Source organism: Aptenodytes patagonicus, chromosome 12 (assembly GCF_965638725.1).
Source record: "Aptenodytes patagonicus chromosome 12, bAptPat1.pri.cur, whole genome shotgun sequence".
Classification (NCBI taxonomy): Eukaryota; Metazoa; Chordata; class Aves; order Sphenisciformes; family Spheniscidae; genus Aptenodytes; species Aptenodytes patagonicus.
Genome location: NC_134960.1, coordinates 9,285,386 through 9,309,387, shown reverse-complemented (window position 1 = coordinate 9,309,387; position 24,002 = coordinate 9,285,386). Strand labels below are relative to the sequence as shown.

At 46.4% G+C, this 24,002-nt stretch overlaps 2 protein-coding genes across 5 annotated transcripts in view; one reads left to right on the top strand and one right to left on the bottom strand.

The window, feature by feature from the left end:
* Positions 1-24,002, bottom strand: part of CYFIP2 (cytoplasmic FMR1 interacting protein 2) — a 57,738-nt gene that overhangs the window by 11,969 nt on the left and 21,767 nt on the right. For all 4 annotated transcript variants that reach the window (XM_076349727.1, XM_076349726.1, XM_076349729.1 and 1 more), the window contains exons 11-26: positions 22,655-22,772; positions 21,658-21,777; positions 20,913-21,038; positions 19,759-19,925; positions 19,320-19,467; positions 18,852-19,005; positions 18,144-18,300; positions 17,305-17,401; positions 16,662-16,738; positions 15,573-15,681; positions 15,101-15,220; positions 14,231-14,430; positions 13,005-13,092; positions 3,974-4,117; positions 2,296-2,386; positions 1,471-1,601 (exon numbers count right to left, since the gene is read on the bottom strand). In XM_076349727.1, the coding sequence (XP_076205842.1) occupies positions 1,471-1,601; positions 2,296-2,386; positions 3,974-4,117; positions 13,005-13,092; positions 14,231-14,430; positions 15,101-15,220; positions 15,573-15,681; positions 16,662-16,738; positions 17,305-17,401; positions 18,144-18,300; positions 18,852-19,005; positions 19,320-19,467; positions 19,759-19,925; positions 20,913-21,038; positions 21,658-21,777; positions 22,655-22,772 (2,047 nt within the window). The remainder of the gene's footprint in view (positions 1-1,470; positions 1,602-2,295; positions 2,387-3,973; positions 4,118-13,004; positions 13,093-14,230; positions 14,431-15,100; positions 15,221-15,572; positions 15,682-16,661; positions 16,739-17,304; positions 17,402-18,143; positions 18,301-18,851; positions 19,006-19,319; positions 19,468-19,758; positions 19,926-20,912; positions 21,039-21,657; positions 21,778-22,654; positions 22,773-24,002) is intronic.
* On the top strand, positions 10,297-12,972 carry FNDC9 (fibronectin type III domain containing 9). The gene is made up of 2 exons (XM_076349892.1): positions 10,297-10,496; positions 11,499-12,972. The coding sequence occupies exons 1-2, from the start codon at positions 10,297-10,299 to the stop codon at positions 12,166-12,168; spliced, it is 870 nt and encodes a 289-aa protein (XP_076206007.1). The 3' UTR covers positions 12,169-12,972.

The window sequence follows — 24,002 nt, the reverse complement described above, 5'->3', positions numbered from 1 at the left end:
AGACTTTGGCTGGCACGGAAAGTGGGCAGATGTGGCCTTTGATGGGCAGCCTTCCTAAAAGGACCCCCAAATTCTCACCATCTTCTTTTCTTTATTTTCTGCTATTCTAAAATGCCAGTATACTGCTGATGTACAGCTCCTGGGACTGCAGGAACATTTTTGCATTGAAATGAAGGATTTCTAAAAGAAACCATGTGTCCCTTAAGTATCCATTTAAAGATGGGACGGAAGAGGCAAATGCAGTACATCCAGCATAAAATCCAACACCGAGAACAGCAGAAGGCAGTGACGAAGCCCCAAAAGGAACAGAAACTACCAGGATATAGTTGGCAACTCTGGTCATTCTATAAAATAAAGCCAAGCTGCTGGGTGATATACATCTCTCTAGTTTTTTTAATCTTACGCAACTACTGCTCACTGAATGTGTTTGATATATCATATCGGGAACTAAAAGTCTCTATATCCAGGGTTAAAATGCAAAGGCAAGTGCAGAAATATCCATTTTGAGGACACGCAGAGATTTTCAGTTTTCCGTGTGCTCTATGGTTGGATAAAACTTGGAATCTTTGAACTTCCTTCTGGTTTTGCTCTGAACAAAACTTTCTGGCTTTGCTTGGAAATCCTGTCTTATGCTAGGGAGGTCTTTCTGAAATACTTCTGGAAAAACTGAAACAACCCTGCCAAAACCATTATGACATGAAATATGCATTTTAATGTAAAATTGTGTTGTTGAACACTCCTCAGTTGGCTCTAGGCCAAATTGTGAGATAAATTCATTACAAGGTAAATTCATTGTATGAAAAACTAGAAGCTAAGATGATGTGTGGCACTCAGCCATAGCCTTTGCCCCATACCAGAAAGGGCATCACATGAGCTGAGAGACTTGTGCACGTGCAAAACACTTGTGCAGGGGGCAATGCCAAGTCGTCACTCCAGCTAAGTTTTCAGTGAAGTTAAGTCATAGGAAATACATTATCAGCTCTTCTGAGATTTCCTTCCTGTTGGATTGCTTTATCCTTATCACCGTTAGAATCAATCAGGTTTTTTTCATTGCACTGGCACCCCAAAAGAGCAAAGGGCTCAAATCTACTTCTCACTGTACAAATATGTATATAAAAAAGTATTGATCCCTGCCCCAGAGAGCTTACAATCTAGAAATAAGCTCCAGTTGGTTTTATTTCTGAGAAGGATGAACAAGGGGTAGCTTTGGGTCCAAGAATTAAATCTAGATCTTCCAGTATTCAGATTCTCCTTCAGCAATCCCAGATGTCAGTGACCAAGCGCCAATGCATACCATCCCCATGGACATGCCCACAGACCCCAATAACACAGGCCCAGACAGACCCTGAGCACATGAGAAGATGGAAGGTAACATTTCCCAAATTCTTCTGCTGGAGAACCCACTTCCACTTATACTCTTGAGCTGGCAATTTCAAGTACGATCTGTTGGTGCAGGGGGTTTTGCCTTACCAAAGCCTGCTCGATAAGGAGGCAGAAGAGAATGGCATTGCCCACTTCTCTGAGGCTCTGGAACACATCGGTCTTCAGCTCTGCATACTCAATGATGTCCTTCAGCTGATGGTGGAAAAACTCCAGGATTCCTTAAAAGACAAGGAAGGACGGTCAGAAAAGCGAGAGCAGAATCACCCTCCAATGACTTGGATAAAAAGACAAATCCTGGTATTTCCTTAATCACAAATTGCAAGCTGTAACTGCTAAACGGATAGACGGAGACTGGCACTGGGGAGAACTAGCACGCAGTATCTAATCCTGCTTTCAGTAACCCTTGGGAAATAGGGAGTAATTCATATAAAGTCCTTGGATTTCCTAATCAGAGGAAAAAAGAGATTCAAGTCTGTAATGGATGTCCTGGTGCTGGCTCACGTATACCAGCCAAAGTTTCCCCATCCACCTCAAAGGCAGACTGCAGTCATGCTGCAAAAAATCTTTGCATCAACTAAGTAGAGCTTTTGAAAAATGTTAGTGAACCCACAATAACAAAAGCTTACAGAATCCTGAAAACAAAACATAAGCTACTAGAAGGCATTCCCTTATCGGTCATCTGTGTGTTCAAAGGGAAATTTCCAACAGGAGATTTCCTGGAAAAGTTTCCTGTACATGTTCTAGAGTCAACAGCAAAGAAGCTCAAAGTCTTCAACGAGCCTGGGCTGCATGCTGCACTGGCATTTCAGGTGCAAACCTTGCTCAATTACTAGTGTGTGCCTGACTAAATGCTGTACAAACGTGTGGGCGAGCTCTTGTTCCAACCGTTGTGCATCTTTCTGTAGCACCCACCTGGAGAGCCATATTCATGTCTTGGCAAGCGGCATATCTTGGGCATTACTTCGATCAGAGTCTTCACATACTGCAGGATGGTGCCTTGTAGCTGTCGGAGACAAAGGGAGGTTAAACTGGAATGACGGCTTCTCCTGGCGTTGGTTTTGAAAGAGGGTTGGTTGTGGACAGGTCCACATCTGACAGCACAGGGTGGAATTTCAGCTGGAGTCCAAGAAGAACTTGCTTAATTTGGATTTCCCCCAAATATAAAATTCAGCCCAAGTGCATGGAGTTAAAGTGCTTTTACAGCTTCCTCCCAAATAATAAATCACAGCTGCATGGATTTTTGACTTCAAAATACAGCTTGCTGTGTTTGCATTGTTTGCAGCTGAAATCCAAACAAGGCTCAGTCTTAGATCCAGCTGGACTTGTGCTCCCAACCCAAAAAGCATTTCACCAGAGCTGCTAAAGGAGTCATTTCCCAGCACAGGAAATGCTCCCTCCACCTGAGGAATGATCACTAGATACTCAGAGTTCAAAAAAGAATTTACATGCATGTAGAGAACAAGTTGCTGCAGATCTGTTTTTTTGAACTAATATGGACAAGAGCAAAGTATATTTCTTAGTTAAAAGCACTTGCTGTCATTTGGAGTTATACACCTGCATCCTGTAGATACATTATACGGGATTATGCACTAAAGACTATTTAGCCAAACATAAAATCTTTGTCTTTGTGCTGAATGCTGTCTGATCTCGCACACCAGCTACAGCGTTTTCAACTAAGTGACACAAATTACATCTTCAGTAACTATTATGCTTTACAGAAGGGAAACTGGATTTACGCTTTTCAGTTTTACATTGCTTTGTTAGACAAGTTCAAAATGATGTCATTGCAGCCAAAACAGAATTTAAATATTTATAATGAATGAAAATTGTCTTTCCAGTAAAGCAAGGGTTTTAGTAGAAAGGCATGACCTGAAAAATTACACATTTTTGCACACTCCCTCCTCCCTTCTTAATGCTCGGTATTGTTAGTGCCCTTAGGGAGCACACGGGATCATTTCCCTGCGGACATCACATTTCTCTTCTGAAAAAGAAGAGAGAACTAGAAAGCAGATAGGGCTATTGGCAGCCTGGCTTCTGAATATCTGATGGGAATGGACAGTATGGCTTGAATAAGGACTCACCTATAGCAGGAGTTTTCTTATAAAGACTCAAAAAGTTGGTTTCATCAGTTTTGCTGCCCACTCTCTACCTTCCTGCAGCTCTCCATGGGTATAAAAAGCAGTGAGACAGACTGCTCTTGTGCTATTGCTGAGCACGAGCACATGTCTTGAAGGTCTCCCAGACTGCAGCATAGGTAGTGCTGAGGGACCATGAGTGCCATGTCCCACCCAATCACTTCTCGATGGCTTTTAGCAAAGCAGCACACCAACTCTACCACCCCAAGATGTAGGTGGTTGATCACAGTTAACGCTTCAAGATGGTGGAAACACTCCATCATCCCACGGGAATCAGTGGGATTCCTCAGCAACAGTGAAAATCACACCGTTAATACAAGTGTTTCAGTGTGGATCAAGGGACATGAAGATGCCCAAATGTGAATACCCTGAACCCAAAGCCCAGGCTGACTGTCCAACCTGCGCCTCTCAAGGCATCGAGGCTTCTCCATCGCCAGGGTTAGGCTCAGAATTACCAGGCTCTTGACGATCTTCAACAGCTCTTCCATGACCACTGCAATCCCTTGATAGCCAAGAAGCCTGCAGATCGTCTTGAAATGAGGTGGTCCCACAAAATTGCGGTAGGAGCTATAGATGTGACTGTAGGCAATGTTGAGAGGCTGAGAAATTAGAAGCCAAATGACAGTTAGACAGGAACATTTGCCAGACCTGTAAGTAATTCTCTTATCACGGTATTATGTCCCATCACTTCAAATAATTTTTAAGATACAGAAGGAGAAATAATAATACCCATGACAATTCCCATTTCTTCTACTTCTTGTGGCAAAGAGGAGATTGCTTTTCTTCTTACATAGTCAGACATATTCTAATCTCAACACACTGTCATGTCACAAGGTTCATTATCCTGCTATGTAGCAACACCACTTTCATTTCCAAGGTAATTTACTCTCCCATACATTCCCGATCAAGGATTTCAGTTCACTAGCCCTTTGCCCCTTCAAACCCAAATTCTTCTCTACTAAAACAAAGAAGCTTTATATACGGGTAACCAGACAGATTTTTTTTTCTATGGGCACTTGCTTTAAATGAGGCTTATTAAGAAAAGTAAGAACTGCAGCGTCTGAGCCTAAGGGCAGTTGGAAGAGGCATGGAAAAGATCCTTTTTGCATCCTGCAAAGCTCTACATCAGCCTCTGTACTTAACAGACATCCTCATGGGACTGTGAAAAGGGCAAGACTCTGACCCTGTTGTAGGGAGAATAATACCTGGGGCTCTGGACCCAGAAAATTTTTAGCAGCAGAAAAGAAAGAGTGATTTCCAGGAACACTCTATCAGTGTAATCTTGGAAATGTGGAAATTGCTGCAATGTTTTGTCACTGGAACATTTATAGGATCCATTTGGCTTGAGGGAAACAGAAGTAGGGGGAATTAATTCACTTGTGTGATCTGCAAAAAAAATACTGAAAATTCAGATTTAGCTGAGACACCACATGCTCAGCTTGGGCTCTGCAATAGAAGTATTGGCATCATGACTCAGCCCAGCAGAGAAGGGCTGCAGTCTCCCCCCATGACATCTATAACAACTGCAACCTCAGTAAACAGCAAAAAAGCGCGTTCTTGAAAAGATTCTGGCACGTACTGCCCCTTCCAGCAAAACACAGATAAACCCCCTGGCTCATGCTTACTAAAAGATCTTTCTTAAACAAGGATAAGAAAACAAATTAAACTGTATCCCAAAAGCACTGTGCAAGGCTGACTTTGCTTCTTGTGTGAACACTGTGTATTAGAGGCACAGTGCATCCTCACGCAGCAGGGAGCTTGCTTCCCTGCAGATATCACAGACCCCACTCTACAGGGATTTCCTTCCCTGCCACTAATGGAGCCAAGAGAGCGGAGGGCCCAATGCATTGAAGAGCTTAGGGTGAAAGGGAGCAAGTGCTGAAGTCGTAGAATAGGACAAAATGTTGTCTACCCTCCAACATCTGCTGCTCCCAGCAATTGCAATACGGCCAGCTGAAGGCTTCAGTTGTCCTCCCATTCCGCCTCACTCCCTTGAGATTTACTTTAACACTTGAGTTACTAATGAGTTACAAAGTGAAGTCATCTGCTGAGAATTGGAAAAGTATTTTCTTTTGCTCTCAGATATAGAGTTTCGCAGTATCAGATGTACTGATTGCGTTTTCATAGACTTGTCAGTTGCTTTAATCAATTAATTAATTAATCGTGCCTCATTTTGTTACAGCCCCACCGCTCTGGTCCAGCAGCTTATTGCCTACTATAATTCCTAGGTGCTCTTTGAAAGAGCTAGCAGAAAGAAGACACAGTTAGAAAGTCCCCTACTTTCTGTGAAATATAATTTCACCTGGTCCTGGTAGGTGAAAAAAACCTCTTTAATACTATTATGTACAGAAAGGCTACCTTGGAGGCTCTGTAGTGCGTTCATTCACAACGTGTGAACTTTCTCTCCCATCAAAACTAAACAAAAGGGCCCTGAACAAGTACGGGCAAGAATTTAAAAATTCTTTGGGCAGACAGAAGACTACTTTCAAAGCTCCTTGGGTGCCAACTCCTGTTACGAGAATTGCTTTTGAGTATCCTGCTTAGGTTTGTATCTCCATTCTTAGATAACCAAGTCTTTAAAAATCTCTCTGGTAGAGGCTGATCCAAAGCCATTAGATACGCACATTGATACATGTGAAAAACAGCAATAGTTTATGTTTTCTAAAGTGTGTCTGGTTAAACACCAGGTGATGTCCAGCTGTAACATTTGCCAAATGGCCGACACGATCATCCCAGAGGGAAGCCAGTAACCTGCCAGGGCCCCAGCCCAGCCACGCTCCCGCAGCATTTTGTTGCTGTGGCTTTTGCAATGCATTATTCCAGCCCCGGTACCTCCAGAAAGCGACTTGCTGCAGGGGTGAGCCAGGCGGCCCTGAGATGGCTCCTCGCGCCCCGAGATGGCCTCTCCATAGGCTCCTTTACCCTGTTACTTCCCCACGGTTAACAAACTGGTGGTTCATCCAGACTAGGGGGGAACTAAATACCCCCATTTCAGTGGGCTCATGAATCCACGCTCATTTGTGGAAGCATCTTTGCTGCTCCACAGCTAGGAGCCAGGTCTCCAGTCTGTGCACGTGCCATGGTTCCCCTGAGATGGGCCACCATCAGTACCCAGTTGTGGAGCAATTGGTCAGATTTTCCCCATAACGGGGCTGACATTTCGCTGTTCGGGCAGCGAGCGGACGGTGCTGCTGTGCAACTGCCCACCTCGCAGCGCTCCCTCGCCTCTGAGTGGGATAATGGGTCTGGAGAGCAGCTTTCAAGCGGGCTTCTCCCTCAAGTGGGGGTCCCAGCAATAAGGCTGATTGGGAGAAGACACATTTTAGGACATGCATTGGCTGCAGATGAGTGGGATGATTCATCCCCGCCTGTCTGCAAGATGAGGTAGGTTCATCAAGCTCTCCGCAGAGCCACACAGCGCATTAGCAGCAGACTTGTGTCTAATAATAATACTCTGCCAGCAATTAAAAATATAACTCCATTTAAGGGTGAGATACACAGCTTGGGGTAAAGACTGTAGGATGTAAAAAATGACACCAGTGGGTATTTTAAGACAAAGCAGCTGAAGGTACAAGCTGCATGGCACGGCTCGCTCCCCCATGCTGGGCGGCAGCTTCCACCCCCTTGGAGAGCCAGAGCAAAGCCCCCGATCTCGCTGCCTCTCGAGAGGTTTTACCATTCTCAGGAGCAGCAGCTGCCAAAGACACTGCGGAGGTTTGCCCCACCTTTGGTTTGGGGCCAAACGGGCAGGTTTTGGGGCTGGGAGGCTGGGAGTGCAGGCAGGCTGGGATTTGCAGCGTGAGGCAGAGTTCCCAGTGTCCCACAGAGCCCAGGTGTCCCACCCTGCGCCCAGGTCTCAGGGACAGCCATCAGTACTTGGGAGTGTGTGGGGAAGGCCCCCACGTTGCTTTGGGAGCTCATGAGGTTACTAGGGATGCTCCGGAGCAGATTCAGCAGCAAATGAAGCAAAACAAAACCCAGTTATCATTTCCACGTCTTTGAGCTTCTTGTTGGCCATCACCTAGACCTGTCTGAGCTCACCTGAGGAAAGGCAGGGAGGGTTTTATCTGATAAAACAGATCAGAGAGAGATAACAGACAGATAATACCGCTTGTGCAAGAACCTCCTTGGAAAACTGAAGAGCTAATGAAAGAGGAATATACTTAGAGACAAAAAAAGGACTTGCGCATAGCCCAAGTCTAGTCCAGGCTCCCAGCCAACCTAACTTCAGTGTGACAGCTGAGATGGTGTCTAAGAAAGTGAAAAACAATTCTGACCAGAATTGTCAGTGAAGGGTCTCTAAAAAAGTCAGAGGAAGGTCTCTAAGTTAAACTGCCTGAATATGGCCTGGTTCCTTCCCCTGCCACAAGCAACCTTCACTCTCCCTATAAAGCTTTTACCATATTCAGCTGTATCAGCCAGTTGCTAAGACTTTCATGCAAAAAAAATACATATTCCCTAGCTGGGATGGACAGGTGATGTACAATGCAGCAGGCATGTTTATATACCGTATTGAGACTGTGTCTGTGTATATTCTGTGTATAGAGGCTGTGTCAGTATATATTCTGTGTCTCAGCCTAATGCCTTGCTATACCAACTACCGATTTTCAGTGACTGTATACACTGCTATTATTAACAACAAGCCGATGGCCGTGGCAGGCCAGGTAGCACAGCCCACGCAGTCTGTTGGAGGGGATCAGCAGCCCCCGCTGCCAACACCACCTGTAGCAGCCACAGCTCCTTAACACCTTTGTGGTGCTGCTGCTGCAGACACGGCAGTAGAAAATAGAGCAGCTCCATCCCATTCGTGCGCCGTAACTATTTTTGCAAGCGCCGGCAGCATGCACTGTCCTTCAGGTTACATCTGCTTGCTCGCTTAAAAAGGGGGGGAAGGGGGCAAATTCAACCAGGAGAGGGAACCAGGGATTTCCAGCGAGTCTGGCGTGACCCTCGGTCCAGCAGTGCCAAGAAAAACAGAAGGGCTCATGAAAATACATAAATGAAGCCCAATCTAAAGCATTTACAGAGCTAAAAAGTGGTCAATGAGCAGTAAGTAGTGTGCTGCTGGTAATTTTGCAGCTTCTTTGTAGACTTGGCAACCTGCTGCGTTTTATAAGTGGCTCAATGGCAGAAAATGGCTCAGTTTCTGCTGGCCACTGGAGCGCGCCCGCTGTTTGCATCCTATGGTGAGGAGTGAGGGGTCCCAGGCAGGGCCACAGCCGGGTCCACCTGCAGATATAGGAAACACCAGTGCTGGAGTAGTCCTGGCACTGGCATTTGGCATCTTCTCATCCTGGGAAATGAGAATTTCAAGCTCATCACCAGTGTAAACTGGTGCAAGCTTGATTTTGGGAGCAGGTAATACCAACACCACTGAAAGCTTTGCTGTGGTTTCCTTTGAGCTAGCAGGATGGATCACTGCATGGAGAAAGGTCAGCAGGACCCTTTGCTGGCCTAATCCAGCTATTCCTGTTTTCCTCGGTTTCTTCTTTTTCTCCTAACACATCTTATTTGTGAACAATTGAAATTTAATTTCAAAGCAACTGTGAACACTGACAAACTCAACAATCCAAACGCCATAACAAAGCAGTTCTCTCATGAAAACGTTACTACCTTGTGTAATCCACCTTTCTGAAGCACGGGTTTGTATCCTCAGGTCTCTCCCTGCAGGCAAGGATGGACTTTACTCGCAGCATGGGACCAGCTAAGAGCTCTCTATCCCCCTGCTTTTGTAAGCAGGACCGAGCCATGTAAATGGCAGGAAGCCACCTGGGAGCACTTTCGTCTCCATCCCTGCCCATAATTATTTTCATCTCTGCTCCCAGCTTCCAGCTCGCTGGCAGCCACAGCTCACTCACAGAGACAGAAGAGAATACAGATCTTGGAAGACAAAACCAAAACATCCAGAACTGCAAAATGTAAATCAAAAGCAAGGGCCACACATACCCTCCAGGCTTGTAATAGCCCCTCCTCATGTAGTTTGCATCATCTCATCACTGTTGATATTTAGAAGATCTTCAAAACGTTGCAAGCACCTTTCCAGGAACAACATGGAATAAGTAACTCCAGACCCAGAACCAACATTTATTCTGGGAAAGTTCCTCTCTCAAACACATTTTGGCTTCAGAGAGCAGCGAGTCACTTGTTCAGAGCCTCTCCTTACCAGGCCCAGTGCCACGTCTGTCCCCTCCCGGCCACAGACTCGGGCTGCTCCCCTGAACACTGCTGGCACTGGCTTTGCCTCTCCCTCCTGCCCTCTCACCAGACTGATGGGACATCCCCGAGTTGTCTATAAGGCAGGGGCATTCAAAGAAGAGCCTGTCTTAATCCCATGGGAGTTCAGCAGGAGGTCGAGGTCTTTGAAAACAGTTCCTATTCCCATCACACAGCTTAGAAAGTATTAAAAAGCTAATGGACATCGCTGCAGCATCAGGGACGAAAATCTATTGCTCACTGGCTTTGGCTTACATCAGTAGTTTATATGTGCAAGAAATCATAGAATTAAAGACAAAGCCCCTGAGTACTAAACTATCAATGTGTACCGCAGGCCAGGATGCCGGATTTCATACCATGTGCCAACGTGTCTCCAACCCCAGACCCTGCTGGGGTGCAGTGGTGGTCTTGCTGGGGGACTGTGGACAGGGGAAAAAAAGAAAACCGCAACCAAGCCAAACAAGCCAGCAAAAAAACCTGCCCTGGCTTGTTTTTTTCTGCCTCAGAGACACATACTTCTCCCAGGCAAAAGCTTTTAGGGATAACATTCCCAAATCACTCGAAGATGCCTGCCCATCCTTTCCTATTGGTTGCTATGGTGAAAGATGACGGAGCCCCAGACGGGTATAATACGAGGCAGCGTGCGGGGAAGGAATTTAGCAGAGGCAGGAGGGAGGCGAGCGGTGGGAAGAGGGGAAGGCGCTGCCCGCCCGTGGCCACGCTGCTCACCAGCACCGACGGGCCGCCGCGGACCTGCCCAGGGAGGTAAGCGGCTGCCCATGGCTCTGGGAGGGCTCAGCGATGGGCGCGTGTGCTGTTCTGCTCTTCATGTAAGAATGGTTAAAACAGTCGTTAAGATGAGCTGCTGCTTGAGTGAATTAAAGGAAAGTTAGTTATATTAAAAGAGAAAGGAAGAAAGAAAAAAAGAAACCAGGTCTATCGCACGCAGCTTCTGCTCAGAGCACTCGGCTGGTTGGGAGAGATAACCCTGCAGCGAGGCTCAGAGAGCAATTTGGGGATCTAAGGAGTGATGTACTGAAGTGATTTGTGGCTATCGTTAAACAGTAGTTTGTTAGCGGTCAGTGTCTTTTATCTGGGGGAGAGCTTTATACTTATTATTCATATATTTGTACTTTCCTAAAGGCATTGATTTTATATTTCACCAGCCTTCGGATTTCACATTTAAGATCCTGATATTACAGTGTGAGATGCTGTAGGAACAGGAGGAGTTTATACTCTATTAAGCAACAAGTTAGGTACAGAAAATGCAGCAACAACTTAAACTAGTAAATTAATCATTATACAGCTTTTTAAATAGCATTTGAAAAGCTGTGTAAAATCAAAATATCTACTGGAAGCTCTGCAAGGCAAGCTGGAGCTAGCTTAATGATCAGTTTATGCTAATCACACTTGCAGTATCCTTTCTATTCCATGGGAAACAAAAAAGCTAAAAAAGCTTCCTATATAGAAAACCAGTCAAAAAGATGAGATTTTTTAAAAATCTAACTAGAGCATAAAGTGCAGCCTATGTCCCAGCTGGTTTTTTTGGTCATGAAGCAGGGTGATACAGTAGTCTGGTCACTAGCAGGATTCATCTTCTGTAATTTTAGTCATCTAAGACCTAGCATCTAATCTAAGCTAGCCAGGCATAGTCCTGAGTCCAATCTAAGGGCCAGTAAAGCCAGTGGAAAGACTTCACTGATGTCAGTGGCCTTTGAGCCTGTACACGAATCGGGAAACTCAGCCTCTCCCTGCATCTGGTTACAGGGGTACGATGAACATAGAAGTGCACAACATCACTTACACCAGTGCCACCGTCTCCTGGGCCATGAACAACCCCTGTCCAGAGAACTACTACCATGTCATGTACCGCCCCAACTGGAACAGCATCTTTGCCGGCTATTTACGCCAAAACTTCCACCGTGAGGAGCGAGTTCCTCACCCCCTCAGCTCCCTCATCCTCCACCAACTCACGCCATCCACCATCTATGTCCTCTGCATCACGTGCAAGAACTCTTACCCCTCCAGCAACCACTGCACCACGTTCCACACTCTGGACAAAACACCCCTGGTTTTCGGCGGCTCTAAACACGAACCTACCACCTCCATGTGGATGGTGAGCAGCCTGCTGCTCCTCTGCTTCATTGCTCTCCTGGCCTATGGCTGCCTGCAGTTCTGGTCTGCACGGTGCCACCGGGCTGTGAGGCTGAAGCATCCCGATGCCAGCCCCGAAGAAGTGGGCGAAGGCAGCAGCTCGCCGGAGGGTCCACTGAACGACGGACTGAGAGATGAGCTTCTGGAAGTCCCCATGACGACTGTGCTAATGAGGAGCTCCAGTTTCATGAGGGAGAGTCCGTACAGCTCCCCCCACTGCTTTTTTTCCTATAAAACCAGCGACGATAAAAGGGCCATCTTGCCACAGCACGGCCTTCAATGATCAAAATAGAAGGGGACCCTGCTTAGAGGTTTGGTTCGTGCTGCTGTTTCCCAGCTCTTGCCAACAGGACTGTCTGTGTGTCCATGGGGGCTGTTTGTCCCAGGGTAGAACATGAGGCAGGGACATTGGTCGCAGGGAGAAAGATTTTTGTCAAGTGACAAAAATATTCTCATTTGCTGAGGGTTTTTTAAAAAGAAACGAAGTCAGCTCTCTGGCAACAGCCAGGCTTGGCTGACTGTAGTGTCATTAGCTAACCTGCATCAGTGCTGTAGGTTCACTTCAGAGTCATTAATCAACGTGCACAAGAAATAAACTCCACTCAAGCAGATTCACACTTGAGCGATCCTCCACTAGCATCACACCCCAAGCCCTTGTAATGCCTGTGTAAACAGTAATCGTAGCCTGACAAAAAAGCTTTTTGTCAGTATTATGTAGTCTGTATTTGCACACACAAGTATTTTAGTAATTCCCATTTTGAACTACAAATGGGATTCCTGAAGTGGTACCTTCCTCGGGGAGGAGCACTGCTTTGGAGCTCCAACTTGCTCTCCTCTCTGCGCATTTAGATGGATGTGACTTGGTCTCGGTGCCAACACCAAGCACAGAGCAGCGTCAGCATCCCCTAACATAGGCATGTTATGGAGAAGAATATGGGAAAGCAATAGCAAAAGCACACTGAATCTGCTTCTTGCACGGCTTTTTGGTTTCACATGGCAACGTGACCCTGCACATTTGCACCCGCCATTCTGTTAATGAACTAGTTCTTGCATTTCTTTCTTCCTAAATAAATGCTTCCAACATCCACCCCTTCTGGCTGTTGTGGCTCATTTACTGACCTTGGATCCGTAGAGGTAATACGGCTGAACATTGGCTGGCTTGTCCCGCTGGGGTTCCTGTGTGAATGGGATTGCTGTCCTCACAAACCTGTGGTGGGCACAGGAGATGGGGAGGAAAGCGGTCAGAGCCCTGTTAACTGTGTTGAGTACAGATATGGCACGGTCTGGGATGAACTGCAGTTGCAGACTAATTAGCAATTCATCACCTGAGCTACGTGAACAAATGCAAACTCCTGCCCCAATCTATTGATGGTGTAAACCGTCAGTTTAACCTACCAAAGGTGAGGTTTCTTATTTGGGGCAGGCAAGAAACCCATATATGAGCAGCTACCACAGCTCTGCTGCTCAGTAAACCAACCCTCTAAAGCAAACTAGCTCAGCTGCTTGCAATCACTGTCCCAACTTTGTTCCTTGAATTTGTTACTAACCAGAAGGCCAATCGTATCCTGGGCTGCATCCAAAGCAGCGTGGCCAGCAGGTCGAGGGAGGGGATTCTGCCCCTCTGCTCTGCTCTGGTGAGACCCCACCTGGGGCACTGCGTCCAGCTCTGGAGCCCTCAGCATAAGAAAGACACGGACCTGTTGGAGCGGGTCCAGAAGAGGGCCACGAAAATGATCAGGGGGATGGAACACCTCTCCTGTGAAGAAAGGCTGAGGGAGTTGGGGTTGTTCAGCCTGGAGAAGCGAAGGCTTCGGGGAGACCTTATTGCAGCCTATCAGTACTTAAAGGGGGCTGATAAAAAAGATGGCGGCAGACTTTTTAGCAGGGCCTGTTGCGACAGGACAAGGGGGAATGGCTTTAACCTAAAGGGGGGTAGATTTAGACTAGATATAAGGAAGAGATTTTTTACGCTGAGGGTGGTGAAACACTGGCCCAGGTTGCCCAGAGAGGTGGTGGATGCCCCATCCCTGGAAACATTCAAGGTCAGGTTGGACAGGGCTCTGAGCAACCTGCTCTAGTTGAAGATGTCTCTGCCCACGGCAGGGGGGTTGGACTAGATGACCTTTAGAGGTCCCTTCCAACCCAAACCATTCTATGATTCTATTCTGCGATTTTCAAGGCCAAGGGGAGCTGGTGGGCTTTAACTTCATTTTAAGTGTAACTGTTGCATCCCATAGGGAATGCAAACCTCACCGCAATGCATGTGAATTTTATGTGGCAGGTTTGACATTTCAGAAAGAAAAGCAGGACCTCCAGGTGCCCCCTACCTTGCTTTTCCTCCTCACCTGTTGGTGGATCCATTGTAACAGTAGTTGGGTAGAAAGTCAAAGTTGAGTTCCCAGAAGACGTGGAGGGTGATGCGCCCATAGGGTGCGGAGACGTTGTGGTTGGCCTCCCGGAACATGGCATCAAAGCTGTCCAAAGTCATATGCTTGCACAGCAACCTGTGAGTCAGGCGATTTATTTCCAAGAGCCACTCCAGCTCCTGCAGCACATAAAGCAGCAGCAGATGCAACATGTTACCAAGGTGACAATAGAAAAAGCTGATTTATTTGCCAAGGGAATGATTTTATATCCACACCCACACAGAACTTTCCAGGTGAGGATGTAGCAAATGCTAAAGACATCAATTTAACTCAGTGGCCGAGGCCAATTGCACTTCCACGCAAGGGGGTCCTGGTCCAGTATCTTGTAAACCTGCAGGAAGCAAAAGTGATTTGTTCCCCACTGAGCACTGGCTGGCTTTCACATCAGTATCCTCCAAAGGTGGAAACTGGTAATTTTACACTACTTGACTCTGATGCTCCTATAACATATCAAAGACAGCAAATCCTGTACATACGCAAACGATGTCTCAGTCACCTTCATCCAACAGGGGGAGTTAAAGTCAAGATTTCCTTCGCACAGGTTACAGCACTCTCTTATGTGAGCTCTGCAAAACCTAACTGCTGACTGTCACCTTATGATTTATGCAGATACTTAATGATCCAATAATAATGCAATTAAAGCTGCATAAATAGAAATAGTAGAGACTCAGCAACATGGCTGGCTGAAACCTACTGTAAGCGGGACGTGAAGCAGAGGACAGTTGACTGTGTATCCATAGCAGTGTATTATTCTCTCTATTCATACTCTCAGTCAATAACAGTTCTTACCACTATGGATGTCAGGTCCTCACTCTCAAAGCGGCTAATGGCCTGGTCTAACGATTTGTACATCGCTGCTGAGATACGCTGGGTAATGAGCCTGTTCAGGTCAATTGATCTACCCAGCAACTGGAAAAAGAAGGGAAGATATTTGCATGTTATATACAGATGGGGAAAAGGTACTTTATTTTTTTCTAACAGTCACAAATTAAAACCAAACATCCAAATCTGCTTAAATGTGAAAGTGGTGATGCAAATGCCTCGGTTGAGTTTACCATTACTTAAGAGGGAAGGAGGGAAATGTGGAGCATAACTCATTTTCCCCTTGGGCCCCATGCATGAGTGGGGTGTGTCAGAAACAGGTTCAACCCTTCTCATTCCAGCACCAACCTCAGTTGAGCCCAGCACTAGGATGCCACCCACCAACAAAAGGATAACAGACAAGAGCTACAAGTACTGGAGTCTACTGCTTGTGCTGTACCTGGACATGCCTCTGCTTGAGCAGTGTTTCGTAGCGGTTGGATGGTGGGTATGGAATAATCACCCCGTAATTCTTACATTCAGCCCGGAAACGTTTGTCCAATAAAACACTGAAAAAGGAAGCAGTGTCAGGAAAAAAGAAACATACACTATCAGCTTCTCTCTGGATCTTTTCCAGAGTTGTTTTCATTCTTCTTTTCATCTTGCTCTGAATGCCAAGAAATTTCCACACACTAACAACTCTGCTTACACCACTAAATCACAGAGCAGTGGTTGTTAGCTGGGGACTACCATGCTGTTGTCCACCATTCTTGGCTTTTATGGCTAAAACATTCAAAAAGATAAAAGATTGTGCTGAAAGATATCACTAGTGCCAGGTACTGGTGTGCTCCCTGCTTGAAGATCTGCTGTGGGAACATTTGATTGGTGATGGTGATTGCTCTCCTTCTCTAAGGCCAAATGTGATCTAGAGACAAAACTCCTTGCAGAGTTACACTGAAGACTTAGTTCACCTTTGGGGACATGAGAGGAGGACTCTCAGTAGAGTTCATCCATGTTCTTTAAATGGTTAGAAGGAAATGTCACAAACGGCCTATCTCCCCACAAGGGAGCAAGCGACTCTGCAGAAGTCCTACAGTCAGCTGGTCTGATGTGTGACCTGTGATACTGAGTACCCTTCTGGCCTTTACAAGTCCTGCTGCTTTACTAGGGTGAGGGCAAGTGCATGTTCCTGTTTCTTAGAGATGGGTGACTTCCACTCCTCATCTGCCTGGTACACAAACAGAAGTCAAGCAAGGACATGTCTTCAACAGGCTCGGTTTGCTTTTCTGCTGCTCTCACAAATTGTACTCAGACAGCTACTTAGGATGCCAATTACTATTTTTTCACTTTTAACCACGTCTCCTTACCACCGTTAATTTATTTTCCCCATCCACACTGGTCCGACATGGACAGACAGCTCTGTGGGACAGGGATGATCTATTTTGTTATGTCTACCCACGGTGGCTACTCCCTGAGGGGAACTTTTTGGTTAACAGCAATTTGGATGCAGCAATATCATCACTCAGCAGCAGCAGACAGGTTCTCCTACCTGCCAGCCATTGCTTTATAATAGGCAAAGATCTGATCTGCCAGCTTGTACACAAATTGATCAAAGCACAAATTCACCTGGGGGAGAAAAAAACAAGACATTGTGAGGGTGTCACCAACACAGGGCAGCTCCTTCCTACGCATGCAAGATCAATACAACTCGATAGAGAGCTCTAATTTAATACATACATATATGCCACACTATCTAAAAACTGCACTGCAGTCCTAACATGCTAAAAGTAAGCAGAAAATTGCAGATACATTTCTCTCTTACAGTTTCTGCATGTTCTTACAGGTCCCGGTCCCCCATCCCCAATCACCCTTTTGTCTCAGGGATCTCCGTTTCTCATTTTCCTCTGATGTCTCCTAACCTTCTGCCCATCAGACAGCCTCTTCCATGCCCCCACTGTTTGACAGCCTTTGGCTTCCACTGTTCCCCATGGGTACAGCTGAGCTGAAGCCCTTAATCAGCAGTTTGTAAGCTCTCTGGAGATTTTAATCTTTTGAAAACTTCTCAGTCTGATGGGGTATTTTTTTCAGGAGATGCCTATAATGACTTCACTGAACTGCTGGGCGGGGCTGTCAAACAGGGCGATGTGACCCTGGTGAGCTCTTTCCATACAAAAAAGATGAAGAGAACTTACTTCAGCTTCAATTTCATCATATAGGAATTGCTTTTTGAACTTGGTCAAGGCATAGTATGCGCTGTCATTATAGAGGTCCAAGGGGTACAGTACATACCTGAGGGCAAGAAAACAGATCATGTCTTAAATTAACCTTGGAGCAGCATAAATGGCAGCCAGTGCATGTGCCTGACTTGGTGTAAAAAATAGTTTTTCTCCGACTTGACTCCTATCATCTCCACTCACTCCAGCCCCTCAAATCCTCCCTCTTGCTCCCTATGTCAGAGTTGCTGGAAGCAGCTAGAACACATCTGGATTTGAGCTAACAGTGACTTGTTCAATCAACGCTTGCTCCTTCTCTGCCCTTAAAAAAGCTTTCATGCTGTCCTCACTCCACAGAGTGCCCTGACAATGGCCGTAAAATGGAACACAAAGTATTCCTAATGAGGAAGATACTATGAACATAATTACACTTGCATAACAGCAATTCCTCTCATCATTTATCATGAATATAAAAAAAAAGTGTTTAGGTGCCTTAGCCAGGGCCCACATCCCTTTGGTTGCACATGCTGTCTGACTGCCGCATGCAGATGACGGTACCACCAAGTTGTGCCCACATCCAAATAGAGCAGTTGCCAGCTGCTGGTTTATGGCGCATAAGTAAGTGCCAGAGCCAGGAAGCCACCCGTGTGCGTCTGCTAACGAGGTATTCATGCAGTACACATTGTGACAGCAAGTCAAGAAACATCTATTTTCCCTCCCACGTCAAAAAGACTGTTCATCACTGGCCTACCCTTCTCCACAACAAAATCCCAAGCCCCAGCACATGCACAGTCCCGCCACAGCCCATCGGCTCTTACTCCATCATGGAGGGTTCTTTGGTTTCCAGAATATGGTCCGTGAGGATCCAGGGCATAGACATTTCGATGGGGAACTGGATGCGGCGGCCCATGGTCAGCTCCAGGAAGAACTCCCGAAACCAGAGCTGGGACAGGTCACAGCACTGCTGCAGTGCTTCTGAAACACAGAGGAGATCCCCCCGGCGGGAGGGCACCCATGTTACCACCATGGGGACGGCAGCAAACAAAGTGCACAAGAGGCAGCTGCTGCAGCCTCATATTGGACTGGTTTTGGGTGTGGAACATTCTTCTGGGATGTCTTCGTTTTTAAACCCAGACCATGTCCATGCTGTCTGAACACTTTGTAATGGAAGAAGAAAGAAGGGATCGTTCCTTTTGCTCTAGGCTCCAGGAAGAACATTTCAATGGCTCAGATTTACCCTGGAAGATTTCTTCTGCGCCCAGTGGCTCACAAGTTTGTCTAGCACAGAAAGAAAACTCCAGTCCTAGAAATTAAACTACCACTTGTGGCTATTTGCTATTGTTGACTCATTCCTGTTCACATAATGATTACTACCTAGAAACAGGCCTGGATCAGGCAGAAGTAGGACATTTAGGAAAAATCAAGGAAAATCTTCTGCATAGGTCAATGAGGAGGAAAGCTGATCTACCTTTGCCTTTCTGAGCATGCAAGAGTTGGATTCAAGCCTCCCCCTGCCATAACCTCACCACTGATGTTGAGAAGGTGGGTGAAGAAGAAGGACTGCTTGTGGAACTCCTCAATGGCCAAGACTATTGGCCCATCCAAGCTGCTCCTCAGAGTCTTCTTTGAGCCACTCTTGTCTGCTATGAGGGACTCCAGCATGGTCCGCACCATGTAAAGCTTTGGAAGAAAGTTGACATGCAGTTATAACTCTCCATTGAGACACCACCACACACAGCCATGGTGCTCTGCAACAAAAAACAGCACTTCTCTCAGGTGGCTACTACTCTTTGCACCCATAAGCCCTACACCCCTAAAAAAGGAGGCTTTGGAAACTATACAACAAAGCAGGCACCAAAGCAACATTTAATACACAACAGTGTGAAGACTTTGTGGAAGAGACCACGGAAACAGCTACTAATCCACTGGATGGGAGACTCCTACATGGCTGTAAGACCATTAATTCCCTACACAGGAGATGGACATTTACATACCTGCGTACTTGATGGTCCTACTGCTCGTCGTGGGACTTTAATATCAAATCCACCTTTAGGATCCTTCTCGCCTCTCAGGCAAGGATCATTTGGAGGCTCTCGACCTCCCTCCCAGTCACAGATTGTCTTCCGAATTGCCTGAAGGACACTGGAGTGGGTGGGAGAGGGAAAGTAGTGCTTAAGCTTGATCCTACTTCAAGATGAAAATATTCACTGCTGTGCACATATAGGAGGAAAAGTATCTGAGGTGGGGACATACACTGTCATTACTGGGGGAGTCATGCCCAAAAGTTACCTTGGAAAGAGTTGCTGGCCAAGGTATGTTGGCTGGTTGTATACCAGGGAGGTGTATGCAGGGCCATGTGCTTATATAGTACAAATGTGTTACACAAATAAATACACATGGGCTTTGCATTACCTTCAAGAAGGAAAGACCGACCTGATCAGGACGTTCTTCTTCTTCCTGACTGCCTGCCTAAGCGGCTCTCGCAGGGTCACCTGGGCAAAGTCCTGCAGGGCTGCATAGATAGTGTTGCGGATGGCTTGGTTAAAGACACTCTCCATCCGGCCCATCAGCACTTGCAGACCTTTGATCATGGCAATTACCTGAAGCAAAAATTAAAACCGGATGTATTTGCTATCTTTCCATTGTACAGAGAGGTCCATCAATCCAACATTAAGAGAATTTGGGACTAAATTAGTTCTACTCAAGTAAGTTAGGTCCAGTAATTAGGTGGCTAATTTTTTTGATGTTAGCTGCTTTACGGATCACAACAAGCTAAGGACAGCATTTACACTACCAGTTTCTTGCACATGGCCCCTGTCCCTTGTCAGTCTCTGTTTCCACTCCTGATCTCTTGATATCTTTAATAACACACAATCCCAGGAAACTGCACATGCTCCACATGTGGATGCAGCTGCATGGCTTGCACAGACCTGCATCTGCACCAGCGCACAGTCTTCCTTGTACAAGAGCACAGTGACAATTCCCAGGAGGGAGTGAGCCACAAAAATTAAGGCGATATTCAAATGACCTTGGACTGTGTAAGGCAAGATGAAGGTGTGAGGGCCTCCCCCAGCCAGGCTTTGAGGACTATTCCCACTGTCCATGGGCAGCCGGACCGAGAATTGACAGGTCCTGGGGACTGGCTGAGGATCTCATGTTTGCACAGCGCCTGAACGTAGCTCCTGATCTTGCTCCAGATCATGCTGCTCTGCAAGCCCACCCACTTTTTTTTTTCCAGGAGCCCTGAATCCCCTTGTCAGGTCAGGAAAGGCTTAATACAGCAATATTAAGAAAACATAGGGATTCACCTCTGTCTTTCTCCAGCACACAAACACAGAATAAGAGCAGGATCAGGAAGAGAGGAGAATTGCTCTAGTCATGCACTGGTGCAGTGTTTCTACCCCAGTAGGAGCTCCTAAGAACTTAATTTGTCCCATAATTCTGGTCACCTGTGGGCCACAGGGATGAGGAACCCGCTGAGGAACCTGCCAAGGTGAGATGCCCTTCCCTCCTCTTCCCCTGGCCTGAGGAACACGGACAGGAAACCAGCCCTGGATGGTCCCTACTCTTGTGCAGTTGGCACCTACCTCCACAAAGGCAAACTTCTCTTCACTGGTGTAGTTGTACCGGGTGGCTCTCTCATACTCTTCTGCCGTTCCTGGGCAATCCTTGTTACAGAACTTATCTGTGGGATGAACCAGCTTCCAAGAGTACTAGAGATGGAAAGGGACACTGTCAACATTGCAATGAGTAAGAAGCCAGGCTGGAAAGACTGAAGAGGGCCCTATGCCAGGAAAACACTCCCTAGACATTACTACAGTTGTTTCACATTCCTTTGGGAGCAGAATTTGTGCTTCTTCCTGGCTTTATTATCACTGTACTGAATATTGTTTTTGTTTATTTGGGAGGTTGCCAGTCATATTGAGCTTTTGACATCCATGGATTTGTGTTGAGATGTGGTCGAAGTTTTCCAAATTAAGAATTTCCATCATCATTTGAATTACAGTTTTAGTTGCTCAAGACCAGACTCATCCCAATCAACTTTCAGTACTTAACCGAGGTGTTCAGGTTAGAACAGTCACCCTTCTAACATCAGTGGGGACACCCCAGCACCTGCAAAGGGTGGTTCAGGTCCAGGGTGAGATGATCAAGCTCTCTTTCTCCATTTGGTACAGAGGGTGTTCAGGGTCATTAGCTGCCTGATCTTAGCGTGTTTGTTAATGCCTTACAGTTAGGCGGCATGAAAGTAAGCTCACCTTTCCACAGTCTTTGCTACATGCCATGTTAAAACGTTCACGCTCACCTGGGAAGAGGAGGATGTTACACACTCACCACTTCCATGACGTGGGCACTCCACTTGGACAGCAGCTGCAGTCCCCGTAAAGCAAGATCAAAGAGCTCCCTGTACTCTTCATCTGATTTCTGGCTGTCCAGTCCTGAGCCAGTGACCACCTGGAGAACATCACATCACATCAGGGCTAGACTCAGCAACTTGCTGCAGAGGCTTCACTGACCCCAACAGCAGCCACAGATCTCTGAAATCCCGGCTGAAATGAACTCCCCATGACCTTACGATCATGCTAAAATTGAGCAGTGCATATACTGTCCCTCAGGAAAAGGGGTATAACTTGGCAAGGCTCTTTTTACCCAGGCAGTCAATTTATTTCCTACACAAAAATGAGTCTGACCTGTCACCTCAAAGCAAATAACTGATTGTTTTCATTCCACTTTCCCATTCCTTTGTGATTGTCTAATACTACTGAAATCCTTGACAGTCCTTTACTGATTTAAAGTTCAAATAAGCACTTACAAATGCCAAAAAGAAAAGGGCTGAGAATGCTAACAGTTCATTAAACTAACAGTGATGAGTGAGGATCACACATTTGCAAAAAAAAGTCACAATCACATCAGAGAGGGCTCCAACATTCAGTAATGAAAAGAACAGAGATGTCCTCGTGAACTTTCCTCGAAGCCCTGACCAATAGCTCTGTGTAATAGAAAAGACCCATTTACAAGTCATGGGTGTTCTGCCACCTGGCTGAAAATAAACATTTAGTTGCAAAAAATTTTCTGCTTCTTATTTTAACTGAGCTGTGGCCAAAGAGCAGAAGCTTTTGCAGTAGATATTCCAGTGCACATGATTTTGTACCTGCAGGGGCCTTTTATAACTTGCCTTTTTATTGCCGGATTGAGAAGTGGTTTTTTCAACTTGTGTCCTTCTTCCCTCCTCACTGTATGTTCTTGGCAGACCACACTCCTGCCACACTTGTCCTCTCCCAGCCTCGTCTGTCTAACGAGCCTGACTGTGGTGACTACCCACTGAGCTTACCTCGCTGTTGCTGTAGCGAGCAAGCTCTGAGATGAAGCGGATGTGGTCGTCTCGGATCTGGACCATCTGCTCACAGATGTTGTACTGGGGACTTATGCTGCTCTGAGTGCACGTCCACCTGGGCAAAAAAGCAAGGGTTTCAAGGACAGGACACGGGGCTCCACTCAGACACCCCCAGGGACAAAGCCTTGCGCTCAACTGCTCTCTTCATTTCAACATGCTCAAGACATGCCACCTTCAGGGCAAATGTCAGCCTGTGTCTTCTCTCTCATGTACCCTGGAGTGTGAGGTCTTCCAAAGGTGATCTCACACAACGTGATAGGGTTGCTTGCCTCACCTTTCAGCCTGAATATGTCTGCTCCATCCACCCTGAAGGCTGCTCTCCATGTTGGGCTCACCTCCTCCCATGGTCAGAGGTGGCTATTTCCCAGGCCACTGTTGGGCAAGCTTTCAGGGAAGGATGACCTGCAGAGCCCTGGTATCGTTTGCATCCTTTCTGCTAAACTTAGGGATAACCATCCCCTTAGAGGTCATCCCTTCAGGTCTAAAAGGGCTGGGTCATGCTGCCTTCTCCTGCAAGGAAAGACCCTGCAAGGGGCCAGCAAGGAAATTCTGGTTTTGGTTCTGGCTCACACTACCAGCTCAGCGAACAACCCTGAGTATAAATGACGAGCAGAATATGATTGAATGAACTGGATTTTTGTTTGCATTAAGCCACATGTACCATGTAACAACGTAATGGGGCCCTAAAAGAAGGCAGCGCTCCCCTTCCAAAGGCACAGTCATATGAAGAAATGGTGCAAATTAGGTCTATTTAATTTAACATCTCCTTTTTCCCCATTCTGTATTAGCCACAGACGTAGAACCAGAACAGCTCCAGCAAAATGCTTTGTGCAAGCAAATGTCCGTCAGTAAGACTCTCATGTCCTACTCTGTCATCACAATGTAAATGTTCAGATCTTGCTTTTTTCCCCCCTAAATAATTGTCCATCTTAAGATAGATAGTCATCTTCTCTAATCTAGATTGGCCGTACAAAAGGAAGGTGAGAAACCTGCCTCTGATATGGACACAGACATGAAGACATATTCCTACAATTAACTGCGAGGCACTTGTTGCCAATAGTTGTGGTGGTAGAAGGTCCTGGAAGTGCTGAGCCATGTCATCCCTTGTGAAATCCATCCTCCCACAGTCCCATCGCTCGACTCTTACCCGTTTCAATGTCCTGTGCTCCCCACCGGACAATCGGCAGGTTAGCAGGAATGGCCAGGGCTGCACCAGCCCTCCCTGCCACACACAACCTAGTCCACAGTGCAGAAACAAAGCGCCATGCAGGAAAAACACCAATTA